The 25,858-nt window shown below is 42.0% G+C and overlaps 1 protein-coding gene across 1 annotated transcript; it reads left to right on the top strand.

Annotated features, from left to right (window-relative positions):
* The first annotated feature begins 13,472 nt into the window (after nt 1-13,472).
* LOC6497905 (casein kinase I) lies at nt 13,473-15,121 on the top strand. Its single transcript, XM_001961655.4, has one exon. The coding sequence runs from the start codon at nt 13,738-13,740 to the stop codon at nt 14,902-14,904; it is 1,167 nt and encodes a 388-aa protein (XP_001961691.1). The 5' UTR covers nt 13,473-13,737; the 3' UTR covers nt 14,905-15,121.
* Nucleotides 15,122-25,858: the final 10,737 nt, after the last annotated feature.

Here is a 25,858-nt window from a genome sequence, read left to right as displayed (position 1 = left end):
GATTACCTTAAACTATCTTATTTTTAAAGTCTATCCCAGACAGACTCCTCCATATTTTAATATGCAAATGTTAATGGATGATAAATCCAGAGACAATAATCACACTTGCAAAGTAAACCAAGCCAGGGGATAGAGTATGCCCGAGTGCTCCACATAAAGTATGCATAAAGTATTTGTTTATGGAGGGAATCGGGATCGGAGGCGCGGCTGAATTGCTCTCACGCATAAAATATTAGATGCCGCATTGCAATTGTTGCCTTTCCATGTTGCGGGTGTTGCATTGTCTCTATGTGTGTGCGGAGTGTGTACTCTTCCCAGGGTATTTTAGCCATTGTAAGAGCCACCCACAGACCTGGCATCCCGCCATCCCGCTACTCTGCCACCCAACTTGTCTGTTGTTCGTGCTGTCGCATTATTCTTCCGCATTTGCTGCCACTTTTCTTTATCTCTCCAACAGCAGCAGTAGCAGCAGCCGAAGCAGTGGCAGCAACAGTAGCAGGGGCAGAAAGTTTCTGCCCCTTTGCCCTTCGACCTCCTCCAACATTGAATTCAATATCTCGTGTTACATTTCATTGCATGCCCAGATTTATTGTAGCGTAATGCCAAGCGCTGCCTGCGCTCCAAATTGTACCATCCCCTGCCGGCTACCCTCCATCCCATTTTAGCCTTATATTAGAACTGGGCTGAGATACATTTGGGTGTTTTCGGTAGTCCGGGAAAATCCATTGCCCAGAACAATGTCGTAAGCCTTTCCAGCTTAGCTTGCAATTCGGCTTTTATTCGACTACTTTTAATGGCGAGGACTAAACTTTTATGATTTCTTTTTTGTCGGGGCTTTGTGGGTTTATTGTTTTGAGCCCAAAACGTCCATTGCATATATGTGGCAAGATTGTTTTATCTTTTTACAATCGGGGATTACCAATTTGATGGCCTCGAATATGTTTTATCTGCCTAATCAGATTTATTTCAGCCTCTAGGCCTCTGAATACTGGCTTATTCCTCAGCCTCTTATCCATCGGCTAATTCAATCATATTTAATTGAAAAATCTTCTTAGCCCAATTTGATTGGCCGAGAGCTACCAAAATTAACGTTAATTTGCAAATTACTCGCTGGGAGAGGAAACAGATTCTCGAATAAATAGACAAATTCAATTTCTGGCTTGTGTCAGGCAGAATTTTGTAATTTTCTCTAATGCAAATATGCGATTTATTCCATGAGAAAATTAATATCCATCATACAGGAGCAACAACAAAGTGAAATCTGATCCTGGGCCCGCCCACGAGTACGAATCCGCAACATGATTGCTATTTCCATTAAATCGAGTATCTATTTTCAAAATCCTTCATTACTTTGGGCACGACAGCTATTTGAAAAGACATCCTCCCCCAGCTCCTGGCCACTTGTAAGCCATCTTAATTATAGGCACATTCAAATGGGATACTTTTCACATGCAACCAGGAAAATGCAATATCCTTTGCATTCTCTTCCCACAATCCCAGTATGTGTTTGTGTAACATTTATATATTTTCAATTTCCGCTTTTATGAGTGAAGTAGGGGCAGAGTCGAACACATTTTCATGCATGGCCAAATCAAATGGCCTCCGCACTTATAAAGGGCCATAACTATGTACGCTTCGATATGTGCAAGGATCCCAGGACTAAGCAAACACATATGCTGTGTACTCGCCAGGATGCCATTGGCGGTTGAAATGCAGTCGAAGATGAAGCCCGGACATCGATGAAAATGCATTGAACTGCTTATGCAAATGCCAATCAAAAACCGATGGCTTTGGGCGAACAGCCTTCTGTGGAAGGATTAAAGCATATATGCTAAAGGATATCAACATTTCTGCATATTCTTTACTGAAGTCCTTACAAAAGTGTACAGTGTTCTTTTTAAAAATATTTTCCAAAAATATATTTAAAAACCAAACACAATGATGATGATATAATGATAGGTTTTCCACTCCAGGACCTTAACAACTATTTGCTTTAATTTGATTTTCTATATTCATTTCAGAAACTCATTTCAGCTTATTTTTTTCTTATTCCTCCTAAGCTTAGGTCCCAAGATAAGCTTCTGCTATTCTTTCTTTGTATTCCAGGGCCATTTTATCGATATTCAGAACACCAATGGCAGTCATTTCGGTAGCTTCGGGATATGGGCAAGGATTCGACAAGTTTCCTCGCCCGAAAACCCATTTGCGTCAGTAATCTGGCGAGTAATCTGCATTGAACAGTTATTAAGTTTTCAAAACCCGAAAAAGGAAAACCCATAAGGCGAAGCATAAGCTAGAGCTCTCCTAGGATCCCCCGGTCTGGCCTGGAAACGACCCAGCCGAGTGCCTTGGGGCTAAAAACAAACAGAACCCAAAAACCAGCCAAATGCACGAGCAGTTTATGCATATGCGAAATGGAACGCACACGCCCGAATGCTGTAGCGAGTCCTGTGAGTCCTGCGAGCGGCAAGGATTGCGATCTGAAAGGGAGTGGGGGAACAGTGAGTTCAGAACTCTGCCTTCATTTTCATGCAAGCAAATTTGCATGCCAAAGCGGTAAGGCCTGGAGAAAAACAACAACAACATCAACAACAAGGACGACGGCAGCAGGATAAGTCCCTAAGGCATGCAGTCGTGTATGTGAGTGCATTTGAGCGTGTATGCGTGTGGGTGCAATTGCAAATATGCCACAGAGAGAGAAAAAACTTGAGACTAAAAACAAAATTTTATAATAAGGAAAATATTTTCTTCTCTTAGCGTCTTTGATAGTTTCATAAATCAAACTTTTAAAAGCAACAATATATAAGAAAATAAAATATAAGTCTCACTTTATCCACATTTTTTATTAGTGTATTATGCAAGGATATGCAAAACTTTGCAGCGCGTAGAAAAGCGCAAAAAACGGTGGAAAGAAGTGAACAAATTGCAAGGATATATGCTCGCCTGCGTGTGGGTGTGGTCCTTTTTCATGTAACCAAGTAAATCTCACAGCCACCCACAACCACCCACTCCCTACACACACATCCTAAATCCCAGCACTTTGTCAAGCACGTCCCTGTTATTTTTACCTTTTTTTAATCAGTTTGGATTTTTCATGTTCCGGAGTCCGGACTTTTTTTTACGGCCAAGGTATTTTCTTTAAATATTTTGCGTTCTTCTGCTTTTCTGCCATTTAAGGACGCAGGCACTCTGGGGAGAAATATTGCAAATTTCCTACTTACCAACTTTTTCTGCTCCTCTGGCTGCTCATTTCTTTGTCAACTTAGAAGCTTGACAGCGTCATTCGTTGCTTTTATGAGATGGGCGGGAAGGTGGGACGGCTGGTGCTACCACGCCCCCTTTCCGCCTGTCGCTGTCCTTGTTAGGTTGTAGATTTTCCCGGGAACACCTGCATTAAGCCCCCGCCTAATGCATATTTGTGCGACGGCTTTCCACGTACCGACCCGGCTGACGTTAAATTAATTTCCGCTAAAGGAATTATAATCCTGCTTCCCTTTCATGCTTGGCTGGGCTTATTGGCATTTTTTAGATGCCTTTCCCCCACTTATCCTTGGATTTAATAGAAATCTTTGAGCAAAGAGAGAAGATAACTTCTTATTTAAGTTTCTAATTTGTTATTTTAATTTATCAACTTGGCGATATTGTGCGAGGGAGATTAATGAAACTTTTTGCGCGAATTGAGAAAGTTTAAATTGAGTTTAAGAAATATATGTATTTAATATCGCAGAGGACTTCTAATAATAAAAACTTCAATATGTGTTATAAGCCCTATAGGCTTCATCTAAGTAACTTTTAAAAAAACCTCAAGAGAAGAAGCCCAAGATATCATAATTCTAAGCACACAATATTTAAATACAATAGTAAAAAAATTATTAGTTTATGTAACTTATGGAGTTACAGCTTCAAAATATAACTTTAGATATATATAAACATTATTATTTCTATTTTATATTTTCAACACTTTTTATTAGCACCAATCATATATATTTTGTATTTTTAATATGTCATTTGTAGTTTGTAGAGTTTCGTTCGCTCTTGGCATTCACCGCGTGCCTTATGGTCGAAATACATATAGGCCTACAGTGGATACCAGGAGAAAAACGTACCAAACGACACAAAAGCCTCTGGGCAAGGCGATTGCATAACCATCTTAATGGGAAGACAGGAACTCGAAGAAATATCCAAGGGAGAACATATCCTTGACCGAAAAGGAACCGCATGAGGTCATCAAACGAAAGCGAAAGCGAGAACGTTAACGAACGCGAACCGGTTTGAACTCTCAGGGTTCCAAGACTTTACTTTCCGTTTTGAATTTTGAAAATTTTATTTTTGCCAAGGATTCGATTAGGAGATCCTTTCGCCAACGAAGTCGCGATCGAACTGACCGAATTGGCGAATGTGCTGCGATACAAGAACCCCGATACCGGCCAGGGGCTTAAGTACTCACGATCGGGATGCAAGGAGAACACCTCGATTTAGGGGATGATCAGGAGCAGGATCAAAGGATACGCGAGGAAGAGGGTGGGCACGATCAGACTCTCTCTCGCTCTAGCCGCCAAGGATGAAATCCGGTTTCAGTTCACTTTGGGTTATCCTACAGGACCAGCTGCCTGTTAGTTTCATTCACCGATTTTGCCTGGCACATTTGGCTTAGGACATTTGAGTGTGCTCCCTCCGCCCCGTTCCCCTCGTCCTGCTCCCTGTTATTGTTATCCTTGCTGATTTTACGATTAGATGCATCTGTGTGCGTATCTGAATCGGAGTCGTGTGTATCCTTTTGCGTTTCATTCCATTTTTTTATGACGCTGCCGGGGCAATGCAATGCACTTTTTATATCCTGTTTATGCGCTCGTCTTCCCATTGAATGCAAGCTGTGATTTGCGCCCGAAGCTCCCAAGGCGGCAGCTGTTCATCTCACCGAGAAAGGTGAATGAGCTCGCCGATCCTGCGACACGTCCTTATGTTTACAGTCGCATATTGTTGTCCGTTAAATAGCTGCCACTGGGTTATTGTACTGATTGTGAGGCCAGATAATGCCAAACTGATTAATTAAAATATAAAATTATGGGTTTTGATATGCAACCCTGCTAACCAGAGACTATTTTGATGTAGTGACTCTAATCTTTAATGGCACATTAAGGACCTTATCTTATACCTATCCTGAGCTCTAATTTTGTGAGTTATATCCCTTAAATTTAAATATTTAACTAACAAATAACCAGAACTATAAATCAAGCTGGCACTTGGCCAGTCAATATTCTTTGAAAGACAGGCACAAGGAGAGGCCGCCAATCCGTCACAGGACCCTAAAGGAATACGGCCTGCATCTGGAAAATGCACAGCAAAGGAAAATCACAGGCTGAATGGGCTGGGACGGACTGGGGGGATGGAAAATAGTTGGAAAATATACGGCTTTGTGTGCATTGTTGTCCTGCAGCAGCAGGAGCAGCTGATCGAGAAACAGTCAGATTTTGGCCTGGCCCGGCGAACTGAATAGGCTGAAACTGAAAAGGAAACGGCGAGGACCTCGTGGCCCGTGACACACATTTGCAGCAGGCGACGGAGGACAATGGGGTGGAAAATCTTCCCCCGAGCGTTTTTCCTGCAACGGATTTGGCGCCCAAAGCGGCAACAATGAAAATTGCATGAAATCAGCTGTGGCAGGACCCTGCCAGCTGCACCCCGGGCCAGTGAATGGAAAACGAAACAGCTGACAAACTCACAGCATCCTTGACTACTCTTTGGGTATTGATTTTGTCGTGTATTATGCAAATTTTCGCCTCATCTGTCAGCAACGTTTCATATTTTTTTGTTTGGTTATTTATCGATTGCCGTCAGCCCGTCCCAGAATTACGCTTCATTGAACAAAAATGTAACAAAAATAAATATCCCTATAAGGGCAGAATAAAATTTTTCTAAAGGGGGTAGAAGAGAAAAGGACCAAGCTTAAAGTAAAAACAAAATTAGAACTATCTGAATACTATTTCAAATAATTTCTCCAAATTCTATGCATCTTACTTGTTTTCACCCTTGCTTTTTCTATTCCCTCCTCTATTCTCTACTTTTCCCTGCTGGCTTACAAATTTCCAAGTCCTTTCATTCTCCGGCTTTTATATGAAGACTCAAGTCGAGCATTTTATAAAGCATTTTTCCTTGTTGCCTGTCTTTTCATTTCAATGCCCGACAATTAGCCTTCTTTGTTGCTTCCACTGGCTTTTTGCTTTCCTTTATTTTTTGCTCTAATGTCGTCGTAACTGTCGCATTGCTGCCATATGAGCACTTATGCATGATTTTAATGTCAATGGTTTGCCGAGGTCCCCTTGCTGGCAAGCTTCTCGCCTTTATTGCCTCAGACAGGAGCAGGACACCCAGAGGACCTCGAGTGCGACGGGTAGTATGGCGTGTAAGGCAGCTTGTTAGCCAAGCAATGAAGATGAAAGTGTTAGAGGTCATAGCTCTCTTTTTATAGATTTTTCTTGGCTTTATGTCAGGCCATTCAGGGAGCTGTTTACATTGGAAGTAGTACAAATATTTGTAGGTTCTAGATGTAAAATTTAAGGGCTAATGGACCAAGAAAAAGTGCACTCTAAAAGCCATAACACCTACACTCCCTACTCCCCCAGTTAGCCGAGCAAAACCCTTCGAAAAGTTTCCTCTTAAAACGCACAAACTCTGCTAATCCGATTACACATACAAAGTAAACCGAATGCTCCGACCTTTTTGCAAAAATGCATCCAGGAAAAACTTGATCAGCTTTTTCTGCTCAAAGTATACTGAATGGAAATATTTTTCACCTGAAAAAAAGTGCCTAAGAAGTATTTTCTGAACCCACAACGTCCTGAACTCCAACCTCCAAGTCCATATCCTAACAAGTGCAGACAACCAAAAAACTAAAAGAGAAAATCGTAATAAAATCCGGCAAAAAGCAACGCGAATGAACTCGCGATGGCGGGGTGCCTCACACTCGTAAAAACGGAACCACCAGTCCGGGGAAAAGGACCAAAAAAGCTAAAGCTAAAATACGTGCAAAAAACGCAGCCAACAAATTTTTATGTCAGCCAAGCGTAAGAGATAACGAAGACCCGACTGAATCAAGTTGTCCTGCATGTCCTGTCTGTGTGTAAGTGTGAGTGTGTCGTGGATAATAAAACACGGACAGCTCGTTTTTTATGCAAAGCACGTTTCACTCTTTTTTTGTAAGAAAGCAAAAAGTTTTTTAGTTGGGGAGACGAACACTAGGCGACACATAAAAATGTAATTTTCTTCCGCGCGCATACTTCTCCAAACTTAACCTGCCATAAATGTACGAGTCCTTATTGTAGACTATGTTCAGAACGGTTATTACACGAAAAGTACAATCATAAATTTGAGATTTTTCTTTGTTTTATTTTTATCTGTCGGTTTGTATTTTATTAAATGTTTGAAGTAAAATATTCAAACATCAATCTTGAACTATATGGAGTTCCGAGTTTTTTAAAATCAAGCTAAAGGTTTCAATTCTCTTGTAAAATATAAAACTATCATTATTTTTATGAACAATTTTATAATATTTTCTCTTTTATAATTGTCCTTAAATTCAACAAAAATGATTAACACAATGTTTCCAGTGAGCCCCCAAAAATTTCGCTAACTGCATACTCAACTAAAAAGGAAGCTGCTCCTGTAATTCATCGACACTTGGCGGGGCGAGCACCCAAATCTCATCCAGCCAGCCCAGCCAGGACATCCATCAGAGCTCAGAGCTCGTCAGAAATTTGCGCTGCGAAAAAAAAAAGTTTTTTGGGTGCGGTCCTTGACATCGCGCACGACGCATGACACTCGTTTCGGTTTGACTGTGCTAGTGTACGTGCGTCGGTGTTAGTGTGTGCACTGGTGTGTCTGTGTGTGTGTGTGTTCTAGCATCCTGCGAGTGCTTGAGATTCGCAGGGTTGCCGCCTGCCCTCCTGCCTGAATGCCAGCCTCCCATTTGCGGCTTCTCGTTTCGAATTCACGATGAACTCGATTTTACGACAGGCATGCTTGCCCATTGCCTTCGCCCCCACTTCCTTTGCCTTTGCTTGGCCAGCCCCTTGCTCCTTTTGCCTTGAAAAAGGACTCGGCTAGGGCCGATGTCGGTGCTGGTCCTGCCGTAGCAGCCGTAGTTCCAGCACACGCCCACACAGGCCCCGGCAAAGGCCCAGCAATGGCAAAGGAATATTTGATGAGTTGTACAAATTCAGCTCGTTGAAACTTTTCTGTTTGCACTTTTCTGTTTCTTTTTTCTCCTGGCCGTGTCCTGTATTTTGTCTTGGGTCTCTTGGACAACATTTGATTTGTGATTTCAGCAGGAAATTGGATTGGCCATGTCTGACTTGTTTTTGCTTTGGGTGATATTTGAGGAACCTGACCTAAAAATTAATTCTTGCCATTCTCTAAGCAAATTTAATTCTTTAATTATTTAATTCTTTAAATATAATACTCACTCAATATAGTATAAAGTGTCATCGGTATTAATTTAAACGCAGTTATTCGTATTTGGACAATCAACATCAATAACGAAAAGGACAACAACAAACACCAAAATTGCAACATGACATAAAACGAATATTCCATTACAACATCAAGTACATACCCATGGAAATATTTTACATAACGCGCACTTTCGAATACTGAATTATAAATCAATTATAGATTTAAAGATTTATGAGGGGCTTCGGCATTTAACCTGCACACTTTCGATTTTGTTTTATGGTTATAGCTTTGGAATTATTCCACAGAGTTTTCACTTTTCGTTTCGTTGGATTTCCGCTTCGATTAAAAAATGAGGATTTTTGTCGGTGTCGGATGTAGTTTTCTATTTTTTTGTTGGTCAGAGTCGTGGAGTGTGAAATCGGATATATATTTTTGGTGCTATTGTCTAATGGAGCTTTCTGTCCCTCTGTCTTTGTCTGGGTCTGTGGGCCCTATGGGTGTTAATAGTAGGTAGTATATTAGGTAGGAGTCCTGACAGCAGATGGCGGCGGCAGGATCCTGGCCCTGGCTAAGGCTCTGGCTCAGACTCAGCGTCTCCTCCGCTGGTGGTGAGCGAGTTTACGGGAAAGCGCAGCACCAAGCGCACTAGTTGACGCCTAAACGTCTACTACGAAATGCGTTTGTTGTAGCGAACCCCAATTTCGAAAAATTCCAAATGGCGGCACACACAGACACAGATGCTCGCACACACACACACACATACATGAGCCCGGGCAGAGCAGCAGCTGCGCAGCATCCTCTTGCGCGACTCTCAGTCGCAGTCGCAGTCGCTGCCGCTGGTGATTTATGTACAAAATGGCAAAAGGCAAAAACAAAATAATACAAAATACGCTCACAGTCACAGTCGCACACACACACCGGCAAACAGGCAGCCACAGCATCCCGCTCACACACACCAAAACAGACGCAGACGCTGGGACTTAATCCCAATAGTGTCCTGCCACAAGGGGTGGTGGCGAGCTTCTCTCGTGCGCCTCGTCCTGCGTCCAGTCCCGGGTCTGGTCCTCTCTATTACATAGTTACTTATATACTTCGATAGATCCTGTCCTGTGTGTGTGTGGTACTGGTGAGAGTGCTTCTGTGTATCTGTGTGAGAGGCTGGATTCGACAAGCAGACTGTTGCTGCCGGCTTTCGCTTTGAGTGGAAGCTCCTTTCGAGCGAGTCCTGGAAATCGAGTGAGAAGCTCTCTGTTCCATTTTAGGACTATCATTTTAAAATCGAAAGCAAATAGTTTTATGAAACATATAAGAAATACTATTTTAATTGTGACAAATAAATAAATAGGCTTATATTCTTTTACTTTTTAGTTTAGAGAACTTTAAATGGGCTCAGATTTTCCAGGACCTTCTTGTTTCTGTTTCATACTATTATTCAGAATTATTTCTGGAATTTTTTAAAATGAATATAAAGATTAATAGTAATTTTTTATAAAATGTAAATTTTTATTTATCTCTGAGTTAATAAATGATTAAAGAATCTTTTAAAGTCCGGATATATACTCGCTAAGCTGCCGCCCTTTAAACCACCTATTCCAAAATTATAATTCACAATGCACCGTGGCCCGATGAAACATATTTTATTATATATTGTGTTATGATAATAAAAACATTATTGCAACAGCAAATATAAGCCCCTACCAATATTTCAGATTCATAAACTCCATTGTAGTGTACTGTAGTCTTCTTCTAACTTTTACTCAAAGCTCACTCGGATTGGAGTAACTTTCGCCTTTGTATATAGCCAGGATGCTGGAGGAAAGTTTTTGGTATCTCTGGCTCTTACCTTCGGATGCCAAGGTGAGAGGATATTCCGCCAGCAGAGATAACAGCAACTACAACAACACAGCCAGCAGCAGCACCAGCAATATTAGCAGCAGCAGCAGCAGCAAAAGCAAAAGCAGAAAAATAATAAAAATCCATTTTTATAGTCCCGACAGAGGAAAGAAACCTCTCCCCTGCTAAGGGGGGAAAAAAAAACAGATTTTCTGGGATGCAAAGGAGGCGAAGAGGGATGCTTCGGAGGGGTGGACAGGGAGGGTGTTCTGGATGATGTTTCAGCTGTGGCAGTGGAAGTGGCAGTGGCAGTAGTAGTGGTGGTGGTTCCCAAAAAATTCTAGAAATTTAACTGCCTGCCTGCCAACGTCAACACAATTTTGAAGCTTTGCTGTTTTTGCTTTTGTTCAACGTAGCCGATGTTGCTGTTACTGTTGCTACTGATGTTGCTGTTGCTCCTGCTACTCTTGCTGCTGCTACTGTAGTTGTTTCTGTTGCTTGTGTTGCTGTTGCTCTTGTCACTGAAGTTGCTGTTGCTCCTGTTGTTGCTCCTGTTATTTTCACTGCTGTTGCTATTATTTCTGTTATCGCTACCACTCCCCATGTTGCATGTCCTGTCGCCCATGTTGTTGTTGCTCCTGCCGAGTACCGTTTGAGTGAGCGCGTGGAATGTTGCCATATGCCGCCATCTGTATGTACACCTATACATTAAACTCTTGATTTTTGTGCCTTTGTATGGGTGTGTTTGGTTGTGTATGTGTGTGTGAGTGGTTGGCGTTTTATGTTTGGTACAGTCGCTGGCAGCAGCAGCAACTTCTTCTCCAGCGTCAACGTCAGCCGCGGCTGCGACAGAGCAGGAGCAGCATCCGCAGCAGCAGCAGCAACCACGACTGCGACGTCAACGCAAACGGCAGCAATAATGTCCGTCCGATCTGCCCAGACGAGCAGACTTTTGACTGTGCGGGGTAACCACTTTTTTGTGCTTCACGATGCTCAGGAATCGTGTTGTTATTGCTCTTGTTGTTGCTGTTGTTGGCTTTTCTTTGATTGCTAGAAAACAGGGTGCTTTTTTCGAACATACCTATGGGTTTTGGGTCACACAATTCAAAAGAACAGAAGAACTACAGCCTTATCTTAGATGGTTTATTTTATTAGGTATTATAAGTAATATATCCTTGCAGTAAGCACCCTGTTTTCGTCTATATTTAAGTTGAACAAGTGTGTAAGCACATAAACAGAGAAATGGAATTAAGTTTGCATAGCAAAAGAAAATAAACTGCTAAAATTATAATAACACGGCGACGCACGGCCGACGGTGGGAGGACATCAACAGCAACAACATGGACGATGACAAAGAATGGAAACTAGTGTAAAACGGCAACAACAGAAACAGCAACAATAACACACCAAATTACACACACCTCCCACACACCCATACACACACAGGCACACTTCCAGCATGGCTGGGAGAAGCGAAAAGTGAAGAAAAAAATAAACGAACTTGGTTTGTAATTTATAATATCCTTTGTCCTCAGCCGGCTTTTGTGCTCTGTGTTTTGTGAAAAGTGAAAATGTGTCTGCCAGTGTGTGTGTGTGTCACATACTTTTTGTGTCCAAACAGACACAGTTACAGGACTTGGCATTACTTTTGGCGTAGCTTCTTCGTCGTTTGAGTCGGGCAAATAGTTAAAACTAAAATAAATTTAGTTGTTGTGTTCGCGAGCTACCTCACGCACACTCACACACACTCTGGCACTAACACTAACAGAATAGACAGACAAAAGATAGCGCGGCGACGCCATCTTTACTTTGCTGCTGCTGCTCCTTGGTTCTGGCGCTGATAAGTATGCTACGCTGGTTTGCAGCCACTTCTACTAGAGGCCAGGCCACTGAAAAAAATTAAATATCTTATTAAGTGAGGATTGGGCCAAGCTATCATTTATTTTTAAAATATTTTAAGCAATATTATTTTTTGTAATTTGTAAATCTCTTATGTTAGAAACCCTTTTTTCTTCTCGTGCACCTTTCAGCTCCATCCGCTGCACGAAATCTCATTATATTTGTTTTATTTTATTTGCTGCCACGTCTTCGTCGTTTGCAGCAGCTTCTTGCCACTTGGACTGCTTCGTTTCGGCTTTTATGTCTATTTCCTATGCTTTTGGCCAGAAGTACTTTTGTGCAGGGCACGTAACTGACTCCGCTCCTGACCAAGCCCACAGCATTGTAGTCTACTTACTTACTACTTAATGCGTGCTTAGTTATTGTTTTAGTGTGGACTTTTGTCTCGAAATTATTAACAATGGACGTTGCCAAGAGAAAGGTGCTCCTGGCTTTTGGTTGGTTGCCATGGGTTAAGGGGAGTGGGTGGCCGTAATAGCATTTAATGCACCTGCTCGGCTACCAACCCATACACCTGCAGTTAAGTTGCTTTGTTCGGCCCGGGCATTGTCTTCTTACACACACATACACACACACACACAGTGACACACTCACAAACAAAAACACTTCAGAGACACCATCATCGCCACCATCATCATCATCATCGTCCTGGGCATGATTATGTTGATTGTAAGCCGCTTTTAAAATGCTTCATTTTATGTGTGTTTGCTCATTATTTATTTACCTTTAGTAGCGCTTAATTTTCGCTCATTGCCAGAGTCCTTCCCATCCTTTTTGTCCTTCCTATACATTTCCACATCCCTCTATTTCCCCTCGACGCCCCAACCCCCCCGACTGTTAAATTGCAAAACGTTAAGCTAATGATCTAATTTCATATTTATATCCAGCATATTTCCATTTTATAATGGAGGCGCATTAAAATATTGAATTTTACATCGCCACTCCTCCATATTTAATTTCCGATTCAACTGTTGAATGCTGTAAGCGTTTCAGGAAATTGTTGGCCTCGTTTTTGCCGAAACTGCCAACTAATTGAAGTTTGGCCCCCCATTTGAATTTATTTCGAGAGAGCAGTTTAAATTAAAATGCAGGAAATAAATGCAAATATAATCGCTCCTAACTGCACTTAGCTTGATTAAAATAAACCTGGCTAAGTGGAAACTAAACAGAGCTTAGGATAAATATTTACAACATACTATTAATTAACCCTAGCGCTAAATAAAATCTTTAATAAAGAAAAAAAACAACCGCCTATTTTTGGGTCTTTTATTCGGTAGCGTTCATTATTCAGTCAAAAAGTTGTGTAATGAAAATTCTTGTTCAACAAAATCTACAATCCGAGAGAAAAAACAACATGCTTAAAACGTCAAAATCGGCTTAGTAGAAATTCTGCCCCGCAAAAAAAAGACCAAAAAGACAAAATTCTATTTCTCGGCTTACAGCAACTATATATTTAGCGGGAGCCCTCGCACGGTCCGCTCTCAATCTGATATAGTTGGGACTCGGCAGCGGGATCCAGCACAAATATATATATATATATAGCACATACAAGGCATGGCCCAAAAGCCTTTGACGCCCGGATCGAAGGCCCGCAACACATCGCTGAACCTCGAAAACCAACTAGTCGGTGGAAGATATCAGGTGCTGAAGGCCATCGGTTCGGGGTCCTTCGGGGACATATACCAGGGCCTGAGCCTTAAGGACGGCACGGATGTGGCGATCAAGGTGGAGACGGCGGACGCCAAGTACCCGCAGCTGATGTACGAGGCCAAGGTGTACGAGCAGCTTGCCGAGAGTCCGGGCTTCCCAGCCCTATTGCACTTCGGCTGCGAGAAGAACTACAACGCCATGGTGATCGAGTTACTGGGGTCCTCGCTGGAGGAGCTCTTCAACCTGTGCAAGCGCCGATTTTCCTTGAAGACCGTCCTCATGCTTGTCGACCAGCTGCTGCTGCGGTTGGAGTGCGTGCACGAGCACGGGTTCATTCACCGGGACATCAAGCCGGACAATTTCCTAATGGGTCTGGGCAAGCACAGCAACAAGCTTTTCCTCATCGACTTCGGGCTCTCGAAGCGGTACAAGGACTCCGGCACGGAGCAGCACATCCCGTACCGCAAGGACCGTAACCTCACCGGTACCGTTCGGTACGCCTCCATAAACGCCCAGCAGGGAGTGGAGCAGTCGCGGCGTGACGACATGGAGTCCCTGGGCTACTGCATGATGTACTTCAACCTTGGCAAGCTGCCCTGGCAGGGCGTCACCGCCGCCAACAAGAAACAGAAGTACGAGAGGATCCTGGAAAAGAAGAATAGCGTCTCGATCGAGGAGCTCTGCAAGGGGTTTCCAGCGGAGTTTGCTCTGTACATGAAGTACGTGCGAAACCTGCGATTCAAGGAGCCGCCGGACCACGTCTACGTCCGGCAGCTCTTCCGCATTCTGTTCCGCTCCTTGGGACATCAGTACGACTACATATACGACTGGACCCAGCTGCACAGTCAAGAGAAGGAGCGCCTGCGTCGGGACCGGGAGCGGGAGAAGGAGCACGACCACCACCGGATGTGCGATCGGGTGGCCTACCATGGACGCGATCGGGACCGACCGCGGGATCGGGACATGCGCCGGACATCCACCCAGTACGTCATGCCGCACTCCTACCGGCGCATGTCCAGCAAATACGATCGTGACTGGATCGGCGATGGCGCCCTCTCCAAAAGAAAATAGCGAAGGTCGGGGGCATGGGGGTCAGAGTTGCGGGGCAACGGCCACTCGTCTCCATAATATAGGAGTATATCAAAATTATTATATTTCAATAGTTAAAAGGGGTCCACGTTGGGATGCCCAGTTTTGGTGGAATGTTATTTCGCAATCAAATCAGATACTTTCCGATCCTTACAAGGTTGATACATTTTTTAAATCTACGAGAAATTGTCAACTATAATAGTTGTTTGTTGTTGTGGAAATTGCGGGCTGTTTCTGGATTGGATTCGTCATCAAATTGTATATTCAGTTAAAGTTCTTTATCGTTATGGAACATTAAATAATATTTTCGAGTCTAGAAATCATCCGAGTGTAAGACTGCCCTTCTGGAATTTAATTATGTCCATAATCAACCTAATTTATAATATTCTTTGGAAACTCCACCCGGTTGAATAGTTTATAGCCAGGTTCTGCGTCCCCCGGGAAAGCTCTACACCACTCTAAGTTTTCCATTAAGTGGGAACTTTTGCAGCGGGCTGGGGAGACAACTTAATAAACTGTCAAATTGTCATGTAAACGGGACAAAGCTGGCAACCGAAAGTTTTTTACCTCGCAACCGTAGAGTTGACAAAAAACGAGGAGGTTGCGGGTTTATTTACGCTACTTATTTATTGAGTGTCCTGGCGAGGCAGGCCAGGCGAGGCCAGAAGGGAGAATCATTCGCCAGTTATGAGAAAACAAAATAAATTTTATAGTAGCAGCGGACCCTCGCTGAAAAAAAAGGATATATAGTTGTGTCAACCGCAAAGGAAATTTTATTAGTTTCTTTTTCGGTGGAAGCGAAAAAATAAGTGGAAAAGTTTTATTTTACTTTTCTCTACGTTCATATTTGTGGGACAATGGCTTGGCTTAAAGACGAGGTCGCGACTTGGCACCTGCTGCCAAATTAAACTTACCATCTCCCGCCACCTCTCCAGCACCCACGTAGCACTGAGACCCCAGATAGAAAAAGAACTACAGAGACTTGGCCATGACAGACTGACAACTTCAATAATTTATGATCTAGCAGCCGAAAGGATAAAAAACATCGCAACGGAATCATTTTGCCATTTTGAGTAATTTTTCTTTCCATTCCGGGCACTCCTCTCTGGTTCTTCTGTTCTCCGGTTGCCGCGGAGAAACTTTTCCGGGAGCCCGAAAACAGAGAACTGCGAACGGAAAACATAATTAAGTGTTGTCTTGAGTTGGGCGCATAGTTGACATGACAAACAGTTGATGAACGAAGCAAAGTACGGGAAATTGCAAATTCCATTGGGGAAAATAGTTGAGAGTCCTCTGGACCCGTGAACGGGAGGCTGATCTCCTACCAGCCTTGTCGGCTGGCTAATAAAGCGGTCTGACAAGTGGCAAGTGGAAAACAAAATGCCGGCCCAGACATGGTCGAGGCTCCGAGTCCTTGATTTTCCGTCTTTCCACAGACACCTTTCGCGGATGCTGACAATGACAGTTGGCATGTCAGCATATGATAAATTGTTCAGCCGGCAGGTGACTTGAGTCTCGAATGTTATGGAAACTCTGTCCTTTAGTCCTTCACTCCTTCGATAAGTTGGTGACACACACAGCCTAGCAAACTGGGTGCCCACAGGATACCCCCTTTTGGGAAATGTAATTGCACATTTCGTTGAGTGAATGCTAAAATAGGTGTTTATTTAATTTGCCAAGTGAATGTGAATTTGTCTACGTGTATGCCATCCGACTGCTCTGCGAGTTTGTCCAATTCGATGTGACAGTTTCCAGCATTTTGCACTCAAAAGGAAAATAGTTAGCAACGGCTGCCGAGGCAAGTGAGTGGCGTTGGTGGAATATAAATGGGACGGAATGGGACGGACTAGAATGTAAATTGCCGAAGCCATTCAAATGTGAGCTGAATGCGGTTCCAGACATTTAAATGCATATTCCAAGGCTCTAAACTGAATTTACAAGAACCAACCCACGGACACAATATCAGTTTGAAATATTCCAGTTTAACGTAAAGCCTTCTACGGCACGGCAATCAATAAAAAATACAATGTGTTGCAAAGTCATCAAATAAAATGAAAAACAAAGAAATGCCTTATTCGAGCACTGCCGATGTTTAGATACTCTTTAAAATTATTTAAGGAAGTGGAATCTATTTTATTTCTAATGCTATACAGAACACGATAGAAGAATTTTCATCATTGATTTTTAAATTTTTCCGATGGGAACCCTTTGAAATGGGGGAGTTGTATGGATATAACCCATATGGACCACAGCGATGTCTATATCTTTGTCAATTTATACCCTATTCTTGAGCGGAATACCTTAAAAGACTTGTATATCGATTCTCTTATCTTCATCGATCTCCATCGAGAGATAAAAATCTTTCGATTCTCAAGCGGAATAGATTAATATTTTTAAAACAGTTTTTTTCAAAACCATGTAATGAAATTATTTATCAATTTATTTCCAATGTCAAAGATTTCAAGATACCCTCTGCAAGGGCATAAAAAGCAGAATTTTTTTGTGGATTGTAACTGCCTCTACCATTACCACGATTATTTGAAGCCATTCATCCCAGTCAATGCCTCCGAAGTGTTGAGCTGAGAAATTGAAAAACTAATCTATTCGACGACTCCCACCGCAATGGTAAACCATTAACATCAACAGTGAACTGGTGGAGGTGCACAATGGCCAGCTATAGTGGAGGTGGAAAAGTTGTTTTGCTGACTCTACTTTAGGAGAATTTATTTCCTGGACCAACTGAAAAACGTGAAACGTGAAACGCACCGAGATAATGCCAAAACACCGCAGCTCCAAAAGCAGCTCTTAACTTTCAGCGGTGGTCTGAAAGTTTTCACTCAAATAATTGCTTTTACTGGCCCTAATAGATGAGGATTTTTGGGAGGAACTGCTGTGGGAGGGACACCCACAAAGTGGGGCCCCGCCCTCTTCCGATCTGCCCCGGAAAGCTACTGCATAATCCATTCGCCGAGATAAGTCGCAAAACACGAACCAAAGTGGTATGATTCTTGTGGTTTTTGTTCGAAGGTTGAAGCCGCAGAGGGATCTTAACTTACTTTGTTTCGTTTTTAGTTCCATATGCGCTCTGAATTATTTATCAGGAGTTTTTCGTGAGAAGGCGAGGTAATTGTGTGCAACGTGGCGTATACTTAATGCCGCCTAAGGCACGAGGATTCATTAGTTTACCAACAGCTATTACTTTTCCCAGGTGCGTTTTGGCTGAAATCGATTTGTGAGCTAAAAAATAAACACAATCCTTAACAAACCTCACTTGCGACTTGTAATCGATTTCCCCGACTCTCGCTCCTGATAGAAAGAAAATCCAGCGGTCGTGGACCTTAAGCAGATTTCACCGTCGAGTGGTCGAAAATGGTCCGAAATGAAATGAAAAGTCCATCAAAGTGGTTGTAAAGCTAAAAGGGGGCCGGCCAGAAACCGCCAGCGCTATGGGTTGTCCAAACAAAGACACAGCATGGCATAGACACACGAATCGAATGTCATTAAAACGATGGCCCTGGGAGATGGGCCTGACTGACTGACTGACTGAATGTCTGACTGAAGCCGGCGAGGGAAACAGAACCCGGGATAAAAGGGGCATCATGTTGAGAGCTCATTAAAATGAATACGAATTTAATGGTACTTAAAGCGGAAATTGCCTGGCAAGTTTCCGCCATGCCAAGCGCACAAGCAGCCTCGACCGAAAACACCAAGCAATATCTATAGCTAGAGATACAGATACAGCTAGAGAAACAAGAACGGATACAGATACAGATGGGGAGAGGTGAAAAGAAAGAAGAAGGAAAATCTAAGCCAACTTAGATCGAAGTGCCAAGCCAAGACAAGGGGCACAAACAACAGCACCAAAGACTTTACGAGCTGAAAAACTATTAGTGCCAGCAAACAATACTCCACATGCAACAAAGCCACACAGAAAGAAATGCTGCAGATACTGGCTGTTGAATTAATGATAAATCAATTACAGGACGTAATATTTCCTGCTTCCAATCACAATCATGTTCAATCGAACTGCACTGAATAGCTCGTCAATTATTGAGGGTGCCTTAAAAAAAAAACTGTAAAAGACACTACATGTATACTTTTATCTCCCATTCCCAACTAACCCAATTATTAATTTGCTTTATTATAGTTAAATTAAATGTTTCATGTGCAGCCCAAAACAACTCGCAGGGAAAAAATCCTGAACCCTGGAACCTGAGCAGGTGCTCAGCCAGGAGTGGCTCTTACTTTTCACTCTGCTGGCGTTCCTGTTTCTCTGTGCGCCAAATGAAGCCATTGCACACACATGCACAAAGCCAAGGACTATGGAGATGTTTGGAAACTAAAACAAAACTAAAACAGGACCGAGCTGAAGCAAAAAAAATGAACCGAAACGGCAAGTGGAATTAGTAGCCATGGTGAAGACAGGATGCCCTAGAAAAGCGCAAATTAATTATAACAAGCAACAAAAATCTCTCTAGTTGGGATGATAACTTTTAATTAAAAACAGTCCATAAAACCAGTAAATGAAAACCCTGGAAAAGTACCATCCAACCATGAATAGATATCAATTTCAACTTGAAATATTTGCATCGAACAAAATGTCGAATTGAAAGCGGTTTTTGTCCAATTTGTTATGCTCTGCTTTGACAAAACTTGCAATATTAATTTTTTCGTCCTAAACTGTCCGTAGAGCCCGAGGCTCTATGTTTACACATAAGAGTATCAAAGCGGGATTACAAAAAAGGGCTGGCTGACCAAGCAAAGCGGAAACAGTGTGAAAAACTGCGACGCCATTTTGAGACACACAAAAGTATGCTTTAATTGAATGTTTGTTGGCCTGCCACACAGACACACAACCTCTTTGCACACACACGTTTTGCGCACATACATATGCATGTCAGTGGCGCACATTATGGCCATAGAAGCATCATGCCATGTACTTTGAGTTTTCAATTTCAGCTTTTTGCCAGCCGATTTTGTCGGCAGAGTGGGCGGCGGAAAGCCCACACACAAATGGGACCGAATCCCTACGAGTTTTTGGCTTTCATTTGGGAATCAGAGTGTCTCGAATATTTGATACCAAAAGGGACGACTAACAATTTGTAAGTGATGTTTTATAAAGCAAACTCATTTATTCCATATTTTTTATGTACATTTTTATACAAAATGGAACTCCTTAAAAATCTCTTCTTATAAATGGGTAGCTACCTTTTCTGTTCCCATTAATATTGAAGTTACCTGAGGTGGCTTTTTGTCAGAGTCAGCCAAAAAGTTGAATTGATATGAGGCATGATTTTTGTTTGCAAGCGAAGCGTTTCGCTTACTAGACAATTTTGACAGCCAAATCAACAATATGAAATGTTCCATTTGCCAAAGGCGAGCATAGATTTATGGAAGCCTCAAAAAAAAGGTAAGCTTGTGCATTTAAGCTCTGTTTATAATTTGCAATTCCAAGGGAGAAAAGTGGAAACATATACATGACAACCGTCAGTCGTGTATACAGAACCCGCTTCAAGTGCACTCGTTGGCCGAAAAGTTAATAAAAATAAGTGCCTCTTGGCCGTGTCCTGAGGACTCTGGAGATGAAGACTACAGGCGGGCCCCAGGACTCCGTCCGGGTCATATGAAGTGCCCCGACAGACTTCGCTAGTTACTGCCATTAGTAATTTAGATTGCTGCCGAAAAACTTCGCCCGTTCCCGGCCATCTGCAAACTGCTGGCCGAATAAAGGACTCCTGCCCATTTTCGGGCTTCCAATTAAAGCCCAGGATAAGAAAATACCACAGGCTGGAATAAAAGTAATAACAGTTTTGAGACGGAAGCCCTTGAAGGCAGTCGACCACAAGTTTTTAATGCTACACAGGATGTTTGCCAGTCATTGACAATAATTGTTGTTGTCCAGCATCCACAGCCCACATCTCTATGTATATGTATATTCTTTTTTTGAAACTAGCTGATTGCCATGGAAAATCTCGTTAAAGTATGCAAATAAATAAGTTTTTGAATTGCCTTCTTGGGGTTCATTTTGTGGCAGTTGCCGCTGAAAATGAATTTCCGGATTGCGAGTTGTTTTGACAGTCCATAAAAAAATGAGAAAAACATATTTCGGAGTAAGCCCGAAAGTGGGGAAAGCTTAAACAGAAAATATGTGTGATTACTGTCCTTGGCAAGGATATGGAGGGCCGAAAGAATTTAATTTACTTTCCGTAAAATGTGGCAAGCCGGGAAAAGAGTGCACAAGTCAGCAGCTAAGACCCGGTAATCGCATTTCTAATTAAGTGCGAATTTCTAGCACACGCAGCACCCTCCTCCCCCTTGTTTTCGCCTAGTTTATTTCGTTTTTTTCCACCCATTTTTTTTTGTCCTTCGCCAGTTGAATTTAATTAAATTTCCACACTTCAAAGCGCCTGGCAATGTGTAAAATGTCCTCAAACCCAGAGACCCAAAACCCAAGACCCCGAGAAAACGAGCCAAAGCCAACTTGAAAAAGAAATAGAAAAGCGTCACTGGACTGGGGTGGGGCGGAGTAGGAGGTGGGGGTAAAAAAAATGGTTATAATAAAAAGGAAATCTTAATTTTTCGTCCTTCGTTATTTGCTTGCTTCAAGTCGGTTTCCTTCAGGTTACAAATTGTTGCAGCTTTCCCAGCGACTGTCTGCCGTTGCCTTTTATTTTTTGTGTGTTTTGCCAGCTGCCTTTGTGCTTTGTCGGTTTGTGCCAGCTTCCTTTACTAATTAATTTCGATTCATTGAGCACTTTTACAAGAAATTGCACACCCACTCCGTGTGCCACAGTGTAGCAGCTACGTGACTCATTCTCACCCTGCCCCGTGGCCCGCACTCGTTCTGATTCGCATTCCGTTTCTGATTCCGATTGCCATTGCATTACAATTCACTATGGCACGGCAGGTTCACTTACTTTTCCTCTTCACCGTTTGCCATTTTCTAGTTTCCCGTTTCCCTTTACCCCATTTTTCCCATTTCCCATTTTCCTTTCTCCAGCTTTCACTTGCAGCTTCAAAGGCGGGCTCTGAATGCCTCGGCAAATGAGCGTTTCAAATTGTTGCCAACAAATTTGCAGCCATTGAAGAAATTGCTTTCAACTTCTAAAAAATGGAATAAAAATGGAAAATAACAACTGCAACATGGAGTCGTCAGAGTGTGTGGCGAGGCAAGACGAAAGCCTCGTCTATGTTAACAATGGTCCTCTAGTAGGTGTTACTTTCTCGACCACCCATCAGCCCGCTCTTCCCAATCGATGTGTCAATTAAATGGTTTTAGTGTAATGCCTCCGAGTTGGCGGCGCTAAGCCGGGCAGGATACAATCCTCCAATCCCCCAGGCTGTCAGGAATCGCACGGACTTAGCCCAATCGAGTGAGACATTCGCTATCGCAGTCTGACATTTCAAAGAAAATACCAGGAAAGGTGAAAAAATACGATGAAAGTAGGAGCCGCACCAGCAATGTGCTGATGTGGAAAAGCCGTTTCATTCAATTAAAGGCAATTGCAAATACTTTGCTTGAAAGGAAAATTATACTTAATACGATTTCAACAAGTATTCTGGAGGGAATAATGGAGCTCCATATTGGAAATTTTGGAAGTACAACCCCTAGGGCATAAGGTTTCATTTCAAATACAAAATTGGTGACCGTAACATAATTAAAATAAGGTTTACACTTCCTCGCACTGAATATGTAATTATGTTTGCTCTCCAGGACCACCTTTTCCACATTTCCACACTTTGTTTGATAAAACTTTTTGGATTTCTATATCATATTTTGGGGAAAAAAAGTGGATAAAAAACGATTAAAGTTTAAACAAACTCGCATGCCAGTCCAACGGTCGGTGAGCCGAAATTGTTGGACCAAAACTTTGTATTAACCGAAAAGCCTCGAAAACCTGAGCAGGGTTTCAAAAATCCACACACTCCCCCACAAACCCCAACACACACAGAGGAATCCGTAGGAAAATATGCTGGGAATGCGAGAATGTAATAAAAATGCAAAAACCTCAAAAACACAAATTAAAATAAAATGAAACGAATGGACGAGGAGAGTGTATGAATATTTGATGCCCTCCGAACCGACCATAAAAATAATTCAAAAGCTAAGCACAAACCACAACCTTAAACTTTTTATATACAAAATTGCGTAGCCAAAAATGTGATTAATATAATTTGCATTAAGTTTAATTTGAAGTCTTGCCAGCCATTAATGGACCGCAAACAAAAATAAAAAGAAAGTGTAGCGGAAAATGTGAAAAAGAACTGACACCGCCAGCATGGAAAATGTATTAAATTTTTAGCATGCTCATTAAAAAAATATTAAAATAAAATTTCTATGGTTACGGTCCACGTACACACACTCGCAGCCATACACACACATTGGCACTAATAATGCCCACATGTATTGTAAAAAATAAAAGAAAATAAAATGTGAAATTGTCTGCCTGATGGCAAAAACATGAGTTGGTCGAGCCAGGCCGAGAAGGGTGAACACGAGGCCACATTAAAATTGGCATCCTGCACCCAAACACAGGGGCACACACATGGACATTAAAACAACACCCACCACCCACTGAACCATAGGAGGACTTTGCAAGGCTGAGGACTCCGAGAGGAGGGCTGGGCCAACGATATGTGAATATCAAGATTTAATTTAAAGTTAACTAAGTAAGATTAAGCTTTACCAACGCAGACACACACACTTGCGCAAACAGACAGCCATTTTCAGGGTGCAAATGTGTAAGAAGAGTGGTCCCAAGTGGGTGGAATGTGGGTGGAATGTGCAGCAGCTGCAGATGAAACTAAACTCACTCCCGGAGAATATAAACTAACCGGAATACATAATAATATATTGAATGGAGAGAAAGCACCTGAAGAAATATGAAACACCAGGCGAAGCGAGGCGGAGCATAACAAGGCTATGAACTGAATTTAATTAGCTTTGGCATCAAGGATTGCCTAGGACGATGGACTCTAAAAGGAATAAAATAAGGAAAAATCAATCAAGTGGAAATAAATTGTAAAAGAATTGTGAACTTATGCTAGAGATAGTCCCAAGAAAGTTACCACCAAAAAAAGTAATATAATACAAAGTACCATCTATCATATAGTCAGGATACCCTATCTCTTATAATTTAATTTCGAAATCCATTATTTCTTGTATGTTTACCCAATCTATCCCACTGTGAGTTTTAAACAGAATCTCCGAGGCTAAAGGAAAATTACACAGCAAGCAGCACCATCAGCATATTATTTGCAGGAGCATCAGAAATCAGGAACCACTACGTGAACCAGGACGACTCCGGGCATAAAAGGGACAGTCATTGCCGAAAAAAAGAAAACAGAGAAACATTAACAACCAAAAATTTAAATCTCCCCTTTGTTATTAGCTCGAGACTCGCAGCCGAAGGGAGATAAATCCAAATTTAAACATAAACATAAAAGCAAGTTTTGGAAATCTAGTTTCGCATTTGATAATCAGGCGGGGGTTGAGCTTCGGCAGGAATAAAAAAAAAATGTGATATCAAAGGGGTGGGCAAAGGGTTGCGCCGCCTGCAGTTGATGAGACTGCCACTTTGTGTGGCAGGGGCACGGATGAGCCGAGCTGGTGACAGTTGTCAGATACATATAGCCACATCGCCGTGGGCCCAAATAGGGCTTTGGTTACTCAATTGGGTACGGGGATTGCATTGGATCTCAAAGGGGAATTTTTTATATGATTTTTAATGGTTCACGCATCATAAAACCGTATCCTTGGCAGCTCCGAACTGAAAATTGTCAATGCTTTAAATTCCTTAAATTTTATTTGAATTTTTATGAAGGGCTTCTGCCACCAGGCTGGGTTTTTGATTAATGTTTCACCCTTTTTCGAGGGGAAGCCGCCCAAAATTTACATCACAAAGTTAGGTCATTTGAAGTTTTTGCATAAACTTCCAGTCGAATTTGACTCTCAAAAATGAAGGTGATGATGCCGAAACTAAGTTGTAAATGCTTTAAATAAAATTTTGTAAAATAGGGCTTTAGAAAAGACACTTTTTAAGGATCTTCTTAATGCAAATTATCATTCGCTTCGATAAGCAAATCAAACATCGCAAATGATTCCCGACATTATGGGCGAATTTTTATGCATGGGTGCCCTCGACTATTGGATAACTTTTAGGAAATGCAATGCAAATGAATTTTTAATCAAAATAAATAGCATTAATTTTCATATTTAATGAAGCAACACTTCATTTAAAAACTGTTTCGCTTTGTACAGGGAATGGGTGGGACTTTACTTTTTTGTCGCGTTTTTAAGAGTGTGGGCTCTTTGCCATTAATGCTGCATGGCAACTGGCTCATTAAAAGGCCCGAAAAAACAACAACAAAGAGTACAAATCCAACGGCAACCAAACCAATTAAAAATAAAAATAAAAACGTTGAAAGCATAATATACAAATATAAAATCCATATACACCCGGGGGCAATAAACGCTTACGCAATTTAATTGCGCACAAAATGGCTGCCAGGACACGCGATGCAAATAAAAAACCAAAAAAGCAGAAAAAAGCAATAGGCCAGTCAGACAAATATGCATGAAATAAAATAAAACACCAAAAATCCCCGTCTTTCAATAGCGCGATAATTAATATAAAATAAAGTCCGACTGGCGAGGATGTGGGATGGGCCGGGATGAGTGTATACAGATCGTTATGGGGCCATATAATTAAATGGAAAATTAAGGCGCCATTTAACAGTGGCAATTATTTGTAATTGTTATGTTAAGCCCCGAAAATATTCATCAAGAGTCCTGCAAAGTTTTCATAAACTAAGATAACCCTCAAGCTCGAGCTCCGGGCCTCGTAATTTAATAAAATCTCAGAAAACATTCCACAATCAAGGAATCTACCAGCCAGCTTTAATTTACATTATGAATCTTGGGCATCCTGCGGGC

Source organism: Drosophila ananassae, chromosome 3R (genome assembly GCF_017639315.1).
Source record: "Drosophila ananassae strain 14024-0371.13 chromosome 3R, ASM1763931v2, whole genome shotgun sequence".
NCBI classification, from domain to species: Eukaryota; Metazoa; Arthropoda; class Insecta; order Diptera; family Drosophilidae; genus Drosophila; species Drosophila ananassae.
This window is presented reverse-complemented; position numbering and strand designations above follow the sequence as displayed.

Bases quoted from the DNA above. Each gene is read 5' to 3' on its own strand.
- LOC6497905 (XM_001961655.4), top strand. From the start codon at position 13,738: ATGGCCCAAAAGCCTTTGACGCCCGGATCGAAGGCCCGCAACACATCG.